At 35.9% G+C, this 12,527-nt stretch overlaps 1 protein-coding gene across 1 annotated transcript in view; it reads right to left on the reverse strand.

The window, feature by feature from the left end:
* Window positions 1–12,527, reverse strand: part of CFAP47 (cilia and flagella associated protein 47) — a gene marked incomplete in the record, with an annotated part of 209,882 nt that overhangs the window by 123,524 nt on the left and 73,831 nt on the right. The window contains 6 exon segments of the mRNA XM_072404123.1: window positions 2,306–2,418; window positions 4,539–4,673; window positions 5,343–5,459; window positions 5,553–5,650; window positions 10,424–10,610; window positions 11,928–12,059. Of these exon segments, the coding sequence (XP_072260224.1) occupies window positions 2,306–2,418; window positions 4,539–4,673; window positions 5,343–5,459; window positions 5,553–5,650; window positions 10,424–10,610; window positions 11,928–12,059 (782 nt within the window).

The following is a 12,527-nucleotide window of genomic DNA, read 5'->3' on the forward strand; positions in this document are numbered from 1 at the left end:
GAGCACCCTTGAAGTAACTATCAGATCTCAGGAAATCCCTGCTATAATTACTTTATCCACAGCTCCCAGTACATCAGAGAGATGGTCAATGGGAAGAAGGCCTCTTGCATTGCTTTTCAGTGGGAAGAATGTCATCCATACAGATAGCCATTGGTAACTGACCTGAGCAGTCCAAATTGCTCATGGCTTAAGGAACCCGTAGCAACCTCTGAAGGAATCCAATGGTTACATAAAACAATGGCTGAGAAACACTGCTTTGGGGGACAAACAAATAGGATGACTTGAGCCCAGGGTGCAGAGGTGCAAGATATAAAGATAAAGATAAGATAAAATATGTTGCTCTGAACTATATTGTCTGTGAAGGTTTTCATTTATCCAATGCATAGTGTAGTAGTTAGTCATATTTAACTGTAATCGTTCTGTACTGTTGAAGACATTTTCAGCCCATCCAGCAGCTTCTTTGGTTTTTGGAAAATGTCATCAACATCACAGAATAAATCTAATTGAATGTGACTAACTACTTTGTACCCTTTTCTTATACATAATTATCATTCTGATACATCTCCAATTGATGTCAGTCAGTTATCTTCGGGCACGTTTAGCAGTACAGAATTGGAGCTGAGCTGAAGAAAGGGCTGCACACTGTAAAAGGTGGCTCGGCATTATTTTGGATTAGCCACAGGGTGCAGTTCAAAGTGTATTGCTGCACAATATGTGCACAGTATATATCCTGCTTAGATCTTAGATGGCGCAGCAACTCGAGTGGAACGGAAGCTCTGTAGCAGAAATGGCATTAGTCATTGTCTTTAAAAAGGTCCATTAGAGCACTTCAGTTCTAACAGAGTCTGTACCATCTAATCATCTAACATCTAAGGTATGAGTGGCAAAGAGCTTAAGAGCTTTCAAATTAATCACCAATAAGTACAATAAATTCATATAGGCACAGAAATTGCTTTATGCTTGAAGATACTTGAGAACAAAAGAACTACTGAATGCCAGGGGAAAACAAACAGGAACCCCAATAAATCAACCACATGTTCTGTAAAAATATAGATGTTGAAAGAAATGCAATGACAGATACTGATTGACATCCCCCACATCCTCTGATGCCATTGTCCATAAAAAAAGATCTACATTGTACGGAGAAGAGTGTTGGCCCACAATCCAAAGTTACAATTCTTAACATGGATTTTCTACTGATCAGTACGGGCAGGGAACAAGCATGTGCAAATTGGAGTTTCAAGCACCTGATATATTCATGTCTGGTCCAGGTTTAACATTTATTCCACAACCTGCAGATCCCATATTTCGGCCTGACAGCAGAGATACCTGAATCTATTCTGCTATGGGAAATCAGCTTTGCTGATTATTAACTGCCCTCTGAATTGTCACAAAATAAAACAAGCCTGATAATATTGTGCATTTAGAGTAATAAATAACTCTGCCTTGATAAAATATAGATTTTTTTTAAAAAACAAAGTTCTTAGGATTAAAACAAAATGCATTAGTTGTCACCTTTAGCTGGGAAATATAACTCGCCATTATTGGTCCTGTGTATGAAACGTTTTACTAGCTTCAGATGAAATGGTGTATTTCTGAATCTCTTTATGAAGAGGGGAATGGCAAACAATGAATGTGCTCAGTGTTTGCACTTGTGCTTTATTAGATGTTGATTTAAGTGATTATTCTGTAATCCTCAGGTTATACTCCTTTCTTGGGAGCAATAAGAGAAGAAAGTTTAAAAAGATGAATCTGGGAAAGAGTTCATAGGCTATGCTCTGAGAAGCACAAAGCAATACAGTAATAGGACCAAGGGCAGTCAAAGTCAGATTCCAGCTTTCAATACCTGTTAGGTTCAGAATATGCAGCAGCAGCATGTACTAACATGGGCTGCTTAGTAATGTCACTGTGAACTAGAATGAAGAACAGGTCATCACAACTGAATGTCAAAGAAAACCAGCCATGCATCAACAAAAAGATGCTATTACAGAAAAACCATAAGTACATACTTTAGACAAAATGACAGATGCATAAAAATAATTCCCCAGGTTGTTATTTATAACAGATGCTAGGGAAAACATGGATAACATTAATTTCTAGTAAGACCGCCACTGGCATGGTGAAATAGAGGCATGTCAAGCTGCAGCATATGTTTTCTACATCTACATTATGTAAACAAGTAGATTTACCCTGGTGAAAAATAATCATCGATATTGTTTATATTTGATATGCAACATTTGTATACTGTGAATGTGAGCTGTCTGAGCTGTCAGTTCCAATGAAGACAATGAAAAAGGTTACTTACTTTGGGGCAATCGTTATTGTGCTTCCTTTAGGCAAAGAGAAATCAGCTGACTCCCGACCTACAACTGTAGCATTGTACACCAGTGGTTTGCTGCTTGGATTTTTTAAACGAACCTGCTCCAACAACAAAAATCACACATCAACATGAAAAAGGTCAGACTATTGATCAGCGGCTGTGTATAGGTACTGTAATAATGACAAACTGTCATTGAATACCAGCGATAAACAACATTACAGACAATTAATGCTTTGTGAAACTTTGAGTCAACGGATATTTGTTAAAGTACCTTAGTCTATTAAATACATTATTTTATATTTCTGTTTATAACGCTACTGGAATAAAAGAAAACATCTCTGGTAAAACTGGTGAAAATATTCTGTTGCTTTCCTTTGAATAAAATATCTGCTATATCAGCAAAACAAAAGCCGTAAAAGTAAGCTATACTGTGCAGGAGGCTCATGTGGAACAACATGAATGAATAAATTAATGAATGATGAATGAATGCATTTATTAATAATTTGTTGATATCTGCATCCAACACCACAGCTTCCTTTCATTAGGCAGAAACAAATCTCTTCTATTATTTTGTGCCATATAGAAGGTTTACTGCTACCACCAAGCTTCTTTCTATACTCTCTGTGTTGGGTCCAGCTACTCACAAAAGAAAATGAATAAGAAAGTTTCCACATCTTTAAATAATATGAAGAAAATGTGTTAACATAAATGTATAAAAGTTCTTTCAAATGTCTTTCTTTTTTTCAGTTTATAAATTAATTAAGCTGAAATCCAGGATAAACAAATATTGTATGAATACAAGAAGCATGTATTTTCTAACCTAATTCTTGGTGTGCTTTGTGTACTTTTTCCATACTCCTTTCACATCATGCTCAGGTTCCCTGATCTTTATCTGCCTCCCTTCGTGAGTATGGATTGTCTCAGATCAACAAAAAAGTTGATTTGCACATGTGTGGTTTTACTTTGTAATCTCCCTTACCTAATGCTTTAATCCTGCTTTGACAAGGCTGGAAGAGGTATAGGATCCACAAGACTTTATCTTATTTATCTTAATTTTATCTGCTGATAGCAGCTACACAGTCACTGCCTGTCAGTTAACTTCAGTATTTAGCTGTGCTCAGGCCAACACTTTTTGCCAGAGCAGTAGGTTCCTAACCCAAGGCTCCAGTCTCTGCTCGCTCTTGTGGACCTGTATTCCTACTTCTCCAGTTGCTTGGTTCAGATTGTATTTGACTATGCTTGTTCACTGCTTCAGTGCTTGTCCTAAACTTGGACCTATACATTTTTCTGCATTTTGTCAACTTTGTACCATGCTGTGGCTCTAATCCCTAGCCAGGTGCTATATTGACTACTCTACCTAAGGGCAAAGTCTGGTACATCCTCCAGTAAAGCCTATCACTGGGTGTGCTCCAGTAAATATCTGGTTACATGTTCTAAGACTGTGCACCTCAGTCATTTTAGTGGCCCACAGCCTTTCCAACTTTCATATAGTACAGGTGTCCACATCAATATTAGCTTGTTACAGAGATAAGTAATTGCTCTTATGGCTCATTACAGTTCTAAACTAAACTAAACTAAACAGCTTCTCTCAGCACAGAAAAAAAGTATTTATGACAATAATGTTGTACCTGGGGGCTTTACAGAATACTACATATAGTTAATACACAATATTTGATATTTACCCCTCAAAAACGGGAAAAATACTAATTCCATTATTTCACTGGTTTGTGTATTTTTTTTTTTGGCTGCTTAGTTATTTTAATATAAAATAATTTTTTTTAAATTCTCTATGCTAGAGCCGCCCTGACTCTCTAGAATGGTCTTCCTCGTCCTATTCGGCTTGCTCCTACCTTCTGCTCATTTAAAAAAGCACTCAAAACCCATTTCTTCAAACTTGCCTATACATCTTCTCCCGTCCTTTTAAACGCTCACTACTTACCATCACTCCATATCTCCCCTCCTATTGTATGAGACTTCCCCCCACCACCTACATTGTAAGCTCTTCGGGACAGGGTTCTCTATTCCTCCTGTGTCACTGTCTGTATCTGTATGTCATTTGCAACCCCTATTTAATGTACAGCGCTGCGTAATATGTTGGCATTATATAAATCCTGTTTATTATTATTAATATTAATAATAATAATAAAAATAATACAAGATAAAGATAACACAAAGAAAAAATAGAAAGTTAACATAATATGAACATGCTCCTATTTACCTGTCGTGAAATTGTTTGGTGTAGTGGCCCATCGAAATTGATAGTCTTTTTAGGCACGTAAAGTGGCAGGGTTTCATGCAGGTACACACACAGCATGAGCATCATCACTGGATTTGGGTCACATATGTCAGTGGCCTAAATAGGAATTCAGAAACAAATAAACTGAAAAGTGCTTACTTTAGTGGTACCCAGCCAAAAGCTCAGGTGTCATATGTCCGCTTTAACTGCCTTTAATGTTGCTTGTAGCAGCTTAGCATACAATAAGTCCCCAGATGTCTAAGCAGTTACACAATTGAAAGGCTTCAATCTAATTTATACATTTTAATTAAAACACTTCAGGTGTAACACAAAGTGTAGTCTATACCTGCTGAATGATTTGCTAATAAATGTGTGCATTAGGAAAACCAAAAATACTGTAATTATGTGAGCATTAGAAAAATATGTGAATGGTAGTTAAAAAAGAGGTTAGCCTTTTGTTAGACAAATTGATTGACTTACAAAAGAAAAAAAAAAAGAATGTTCCCTTAACTAAGCAATTGTTCACTTGGTATAATGGTTGAGATAAAACTTTGTTCGTTTAAACCATTATAATACATGCAGGCATAAATCCTGTTCTTTTAATTTCCCCCACATATGATTGGATAATCAAAGTAAACACAATTTTACCTATTTTACTAAGCTAAGTGACTATTCTGTTTGCTGAGTCAAGAGTATATATAACTTTATTATTTTTCTGTGATTCAAATTTTACAAAGAAATACTTTTTGGGTTAAATACATGCAAATATTTTATATAGCATTTCACCTGTATGTCAATGTTTAGATTGACTGTTCGCAGAGCATTCACCAGGATCAGGCAGTTGTGCAAGCATTGTTCCGGTGACTCTGGACTGGTATACATGTCTATGAAATGAGAGGAAATCTGCAAAGAAGCAAAAGTATAGAATGGATTTTTTTTTGTAACTGCAATGCAGTGAATGATTGCAGTTCTTATAAAAAACAAACTAGTACTCACAAGATACGGACAATAGGCTGCCACTTGAGCTGCAAGGACAAGGCCATCTAATAGATCTTTATCGAAGTTCATTATCCATCTTGTTGGTGGCACATCTCCTGGTAAAAATAAGACATATTCAGAAAGCAGAACTTGTATAAAGCTGTTTATGGTGGGTTATGCTGAAAGAGACAGTTCAATGCAACTTTTTGTTTAAAAAAAACTTTAGTTAGTTTTAAATGAGAGATGATGCCACCCTGAAAATTACAATTCTCCCATCATAATGAATACAGCCTTCCGATGTATTTACATGGCCGGAGAAGCCATGTGACTCCTTTAGGGTGTAGAAAGTAAAGCATTTTTCAGGTAGTAATAAACAGTTTTTTTCTTTTCTTATACATAAGCAGTTTAGAAAACCAGCAACATATGGTTTTCTTTCAGTCGTGCCCTCTGGTTCTGATCCTGTGTTATTTACCTGACCCGAGTTTGTTGGAATCTTTGTTTTCATATTAGTTTGTTAGTTGTGTTGGGTATGTATGTAATTTCTGGATTTGCCACGGTATTTGGATATGTTCACATGTATATATTAGTGATCAGCTGCCTATCTGTGCAGTTCGTAATAGCATGCCAGGAATTAATTAACTCCTTTATGTATGCAGGAAGAAGGAAAATTGAGGAAGATGGCCATGCCCTGTGAGTGAACAGGGACATGTTAGTAGCATGGGTTTAGTTCCACTTTAATTTCACAGGAAGTGCATTTTAGGTGTACATGGGATATGTAATATGTAAGTTCAATACTTCAAAGTATTGGTTACTTCTTACAGATAATATTAAACTACTTTCTTACAATAACTTCATCCCTTTTCTTACCTTTTTGTTCAGGCACCATCCAGAATCAGCATCTGCTGCTTTTAACCTAGATACTAGCTCAGACATAGTTGTGCTATTGTAAGCTATATCCACAAACATGCGACACTGAATCTGCAGCAGCATCTCACCCTGTGACCACCAAAAAGTTATAGTGTTTATAGCCTAACTAGTAGACTAATGATATCATCAGACCCCAAACAATACCATGTAACTAGAGATGAAGTTTTATCTTTTAAATATTTAAACGGTCGGCCCGATTATAAAAAAAAATTGTTCTTTTGTGTATTGTCAATATTGAATTCATGAAGTCAGTTTTTTATTGAAAGGTTAAAGCAGACCTATCACCAAAATGTTTAATAAGTCCTTTATGTAGCTAAGTAAAAATTATCTATTTTCTTTTTCTTGGTTTAAATCCTTTTTTTTAAAGAAAAAGGGTAAATCCTCCCCCTCTCTTGATTCCACCACCGGGGTTCTACTGTTCATAGGAGTGCATGGGATACCCATGTCATGCATCCCAGGAGGCTTCTGGCTGCTCCTTCTACTCGTGCCTGAGATTGGGCAAGTGGAGAAAGAGATTTTTCCTACAGGGGAATCAAATGCCGATCTCACGCATTTGCAGTGAGATTGGCACTCTTTTTTTTCCCATTTACAGCAGCTACGTCACCTGATTTCACACCTGCACAGTGCAAAATCGGACGACGTAGGCAGAAGTCAGAGGATGAAGAATGATGATTACAGGAGGGTGCGGGACTTAATCAAGGAACACTCTGGAGTGACTGAGGGATCTTCAGATTTAAAGGTGAGGTTTTTGTTTTTTTTAGTTTAGGTCCGCATAAAGGTTTGAGAAGTTTTTTTTTTTACATAGTGAAAGCAGCACAAATCTTTAAATCAAAATAGGCATGGTGCAATTCTGAGAGAAATTCCTCAATTCATGACATGGCACATGTCTTATACTATTTTTTTTAAGGAGTGCAACACTGAAGTGTGACATGTTTGAATTAGGTAGTACATGTGCTAAGCAACAAACTGTATTTATTAGCAAAGCACTGAAAACCTGTAGGCTGGCTCGGCTACATTTTTAATATACAATATTTCCTTTAAAGTTTTGAAGATAATTTTTCACAGCTTTGGTAAGTATATATTCCTTTGAATTAATAATTATTACGAAAAATACATACATAATAATAACAAACATAGAAGTGACCTTGCAGTTTATGCAATAGAATTTGTCAGTAAAGACAGCTAAGTGTGATATATTTAGAGCCAGGTCCATCAATAGCAACCTTTTAAATCGTTCTGTTAAATCGGTGAAAGAAATGAAGCTTCCTAGTGAATAAACCGATAGCTTGGCCTCGGAGGACCTTGTCTGGGAGTTCAGATGAAATACTTGGTATAAGCAGGAAACTAATTACATGTGTCTGGCTAGAAAATCCAAGCAAGATTAAGTCCTAGGGCACTGTCACTATCATAACTCTGAACATGAGTTTAATTTGTTTTTTTGATCATTTTGACTTGATTTAAGAATAACAATTTACAAATCGATACCATTCTGCAAACAATCATATTAAAAAAAGTTTAACCAAAGAACTAATGTACTAAACATGGGAATAAATATTATAGGTTAGCTTCTGGATTCTATTGTATAATAAAATAAACATAAGTAGTGCAACAAACTATGTTTATAGACCTAAGCATAGTGTTCCTGTATGCATGTGTACTAATATAAAGTGACTTCACAATGTTAGTGTCCATGTAAGAAAGAGGACCCATACTGACAGAATATGTAAACTGCTCAGATTCTCAGCACAGGTCATCTTTAATATGAAAATACAGCCTTCAACTGGAAAGCAGGCTTGTGTGCCTCACCCATCCCAATTAAAGGCGCTATACTTTCCCTATTCCATCACAAGGCGCCGCCATTTTCTTCTTCCTAATTTCCTCCTTGTGGTCTTCAGCCAATTTTGACTGTATGGGCCAGGATGACATAGGCAGCTGCAGGCCTGCACCCATCTAGTCTATACCCTCCTTACTATCACATCCCCTAGTCTCTCCCACATTAACTATTAGAATTAGACCTATCTACTGTATCCTCCTTTAGCTATTACATCCCCAAGACTACCCCTCCCTTTACTGTTAGACCTTCTAGTATATTACTGTATCACCTCTAGTGTATCCTCTCTTTACTATTACACCCCTAGTTTATTCTTCCTTTACTATTATGCCTCTTAGTCTAATCCCACCCTTTACTACTATATCCTCTTAAACTGACAGCAAGCTGTTTAGATCTCTCATTCGTCAGTCATCAGTGGGCTGTGATCTGTGATCCTTCTGCTAAAGCACTTCTGGTTGCCCAGAGAAGCAGAAACATCACTTTGCAACCTGAGAGTAAGCAAAGCTTTACTAGCCTAAATCAATCTACTCTTTTAAATTAGGGATTATTTCTTTTCATATTTTTGGACATGTCCCCCATGGTAAATGTTTTTTGTACAATTGGAATGGTTAAGAGATTTTAAATTACAATGTCTACTACATAAAATCCATTATTAAATACAAAAAAGATGTTTGCTTTTAGATATATTTCACATTTGGAATGTTAAACTTAAGCACAAAAGAGTGCTGAAGTGGGGTATTCACCAGACTTTAGTTTGGCCCACAGGCATATCCTTTGGCATATCCAATTCAGCATTTAAGTTTAATTTGACTTTTACGTGTCTTTTCTATACACCCCCATAGCACCACCTACAACACAACTACATTTACATCTAATATTTATTCTAAAGCAACAGCATTCTGAATGATCACTTGTAAGTGATATAAATGCACTCTAAATACAAAACAAAATTTAACATCTCTTTCCTGGATCAATATATCTAAACAAAACACTTTATTAACTCAGTTGATGTCTACTAGACAAGCCAAAGGGCTGCCCCTTTCATTTTTCAACTAATAAATTTCTTGGTCATTACTACCACTTATACTTGACAACTGGATATTAACAAAATGCCTTACAATAACACAGAAATCAATGACAGCAATTATAAAGCACAGAGCAGTAACAAATCTAGGAAATATAACTGTTTTCTTTAATTAGTTATGATAAAAAAATAATGGTAAATTATTTCATAAAGCAAAACATTTTAATTCCTATAACTGTAGATAACAAGTTGGAAAATCTGTTTGCTCTTGAAAACTGCTGCGCAAAACAGGTTATTTCCACATCACTCACATTGTACCAGTAGTTTACTAATTAGACTCATAGACACTCCTCCTCATTACCACATAATTTACAGCAGTGTTTGTTCCATATAAAATATTTTCTACAGAGATTCATTGTTATTATTCCTTAAAGCTGAAATCTCTGATACATAATACACAAATAAATGCAGCTCTGTATTCAGAATTAAAATGTTTCAATAATTGTAAACTAACAGTGGAAGTAGCTGGATTTCACCCAGCAAAATCAACTTGCAGTCAGTACTGCAAATATCAGACTTTGGGGAAGAGGGGTGAAGAAGCACAAGATGCCAATCAAATGTGCAGCAATGTAGAAGGTGTGTTGACTGGAAGAAAGAACGAAAGATTAGCACATCAGTCTGCAAGTTCTATTTTCACTGTCACGTGATTGGGACAGTGAGGAGACATGTGAGTGTAACTAAACTACACCAAAGACAAATCAGTTCTCCTCGCTGCCAGGCAAGGCTGTGTTTTGTTGCTGAGAGCCAGGACTTAATCAACATAAATACACCTCTTAAAAATAATATATATAGTATGATTTTAACATTTCACTTTATGATTACAAAAAGTTCAATGGCATATGTTGTTTTGAAGTTAGTTTAAAAATATTAAAACAGTACATTTGGTCTTTGTATAGATTATTACATAGATTTCCTTAGTTCACAAAAATAATAATGCTGTGTCAACTGAGAACCTGTAAAAGGCAAGCTTGAGCCCAGAATTTGTCAGGTCATGAGCCATTCTATGAGCATCCTTATCACTGCATAAAGATGTTTTTTCTTATTTACCTTTCATACAGTTTTTCCATGTCACCTTTCTCATTTTTTCATAATGAACATTGAGCCAAGTAAGAAGAATTCTTTCTGATGTGGAGTATATATTACTTGACAGAGGCTCAGAACTGATCTTTGGCATGCAATCTATCACAGTCTCATCATCAGTCTTTGTCTGTTCAACCCGTGAAAGAATCAACACCTAAGGAAAGAAAAAAAGAAGAAGCAATAAAAGAAAGCCCCATTTAATAATGACATGTATATTTGTAGAACACAATCTAAAGCGTGTCAGTCAAGACAACCTTTTATACAAAACCATATCCACAAGACCCAATTTACATTTTCTGACCTCACTTTTACAAAACCTTTTCTATTGCTACACATAATTTAGCTCAGATGGTTGTGATATTTGTACAGCATACAACTTAAACTCAGTTGTATCACAGAAATATAACTTTTTGTAGCCTTATATGAAAATTCATGTCACCATCACCATGTTTAGCTATTATTTGTACACAACTAGTTTTGATTAGGTAATTCAAAGTATGATGTTACTGTGATGGATGCAAAAGCCCATAATGACTAGTCAGGTTTTCAATTTCAGAAAAGCAGTTGCAGAGACATATAGCATTATCTACTGTAGTTTGCTAAGGTTAACTTTGCATTTTGTTTTTGCTATTGTACAAAAACTTTTTTCAGTTTAGACAGTAACCCTACCTGGCATTTTTTACTAGTGCTTGAGAATGTGATTTTCACTGTACATCTGGACAGCCCCCGAAAAATATGGGTATGAAAAAAATTTGCTGTTATCAAAAATGCATTGTATTATTCTTATACAATGGAAAAAACCAACATGGTATGCTAACCTGGGATAAAAGAAATCAACAAGCTTCACTAGATAACTTAAATTATCTAGTAAGGAATACAGTCTTCTTAGCACAAAAGGTTTTTATAGGTGTCATGTTCTACAATCTAAACTAGCATAAAATAGATCTGTACAGTTTGGAATAAATTACTCTATAATACTGAGCTTTATCTGTACAGGTTGACATTCAAAAATCCAGCAACCTCCGGACCTGAGGAGTGTCAGATTTTTAAAAATTCCAGAATATTTTTTTTTTATACTCACCACTACACACAGGCCAGCCTTCCTCTCGCAGCACCTCGGACATCTGGGGCACAGTACCAGGGAGTCGGCAGCAGGGAAGTCCTAATGTGTATTTAATTTTGCAAGCAAGACCTAACAGCTGTTTCTGTAGAACAGCGCCATGAAAACATTAGTGGCTAAACAGTGTAATGCAGTATTGAAAATGCAATCCTGAAATTCATGCCGGGAAACTGAAGGATCTGGATTATTGATGGCCGGATTTTCAATTGTCAACCTGTACTATAGTCCAGTGGTGTACACTTGGCCATGAGAGTAATTTATATGACTACTTAGTAACGCTACACTAGGATATACACCCTTATTTTGGGATCTGTGATTATGGTATATTGAATATATTTGTAATTCTCTCACCTTATATATTTGGAGCAGTACGTCTGTCCATGAGCGTTTACTCACAGACTGAAATGCATTGTGGCTAATAGGAACATTACTAGCCGTATCAACATTCTTTTTGATAGAGATCTGGAGCTTTTGAATCTGATCCTAGAAAGAAAAAAAAGTACAAATAAATGTAATCTAACATTTTCATTTATGAATAAAAACAATGAGAATAGATTGCACAGTGAGCCTGGGTATTCTGCATTACGTCAGTTTCTGAAGACTTTAAGAAAATGACTTTGCTTTCTTACCATGGGGCTAATGCAGCTTAGTGCCTGCTGAAGTGAGAAACATCACTGTTTTGGCTGTCATGGTGTGCATCTAATGCTTGAGCAATCTAAACCAGTTATATAATGTCAAGCTTTGAAGTGTAAACCGCCACAAGGTAAACATTAAAAAACAGATGAGTAATACAGTGCTAGAGATTAAGAGAAACAAGGGCGAGAAAACCATAATCATGTTATGATTAAAAAAAAGATAAGTCAAAGGTGACTAGGGGTAATATACATTTAACGACATTGCCAAATCCAGATTTCTTCCAGCACAATGCTATGAGGCTGCATGTTACTCCAT

The sequence above is a fragment of the Pyxicephalus adspersus genome, chromosome 1 (genome assembly GCF_032062135.1).
Source record: "Pyxicephalus adspersus chromosome 1, UCB_Pads_2.0, whole genome shotgun sequence".
Classification (NCBI taxonomy): domain Eukaryota; kingdom Metazoa; phylum Chordata; class Amphibia; order Anura; family Pyxicephalidae; genus Pyxicephalus; species Pyxicephalus adspersus.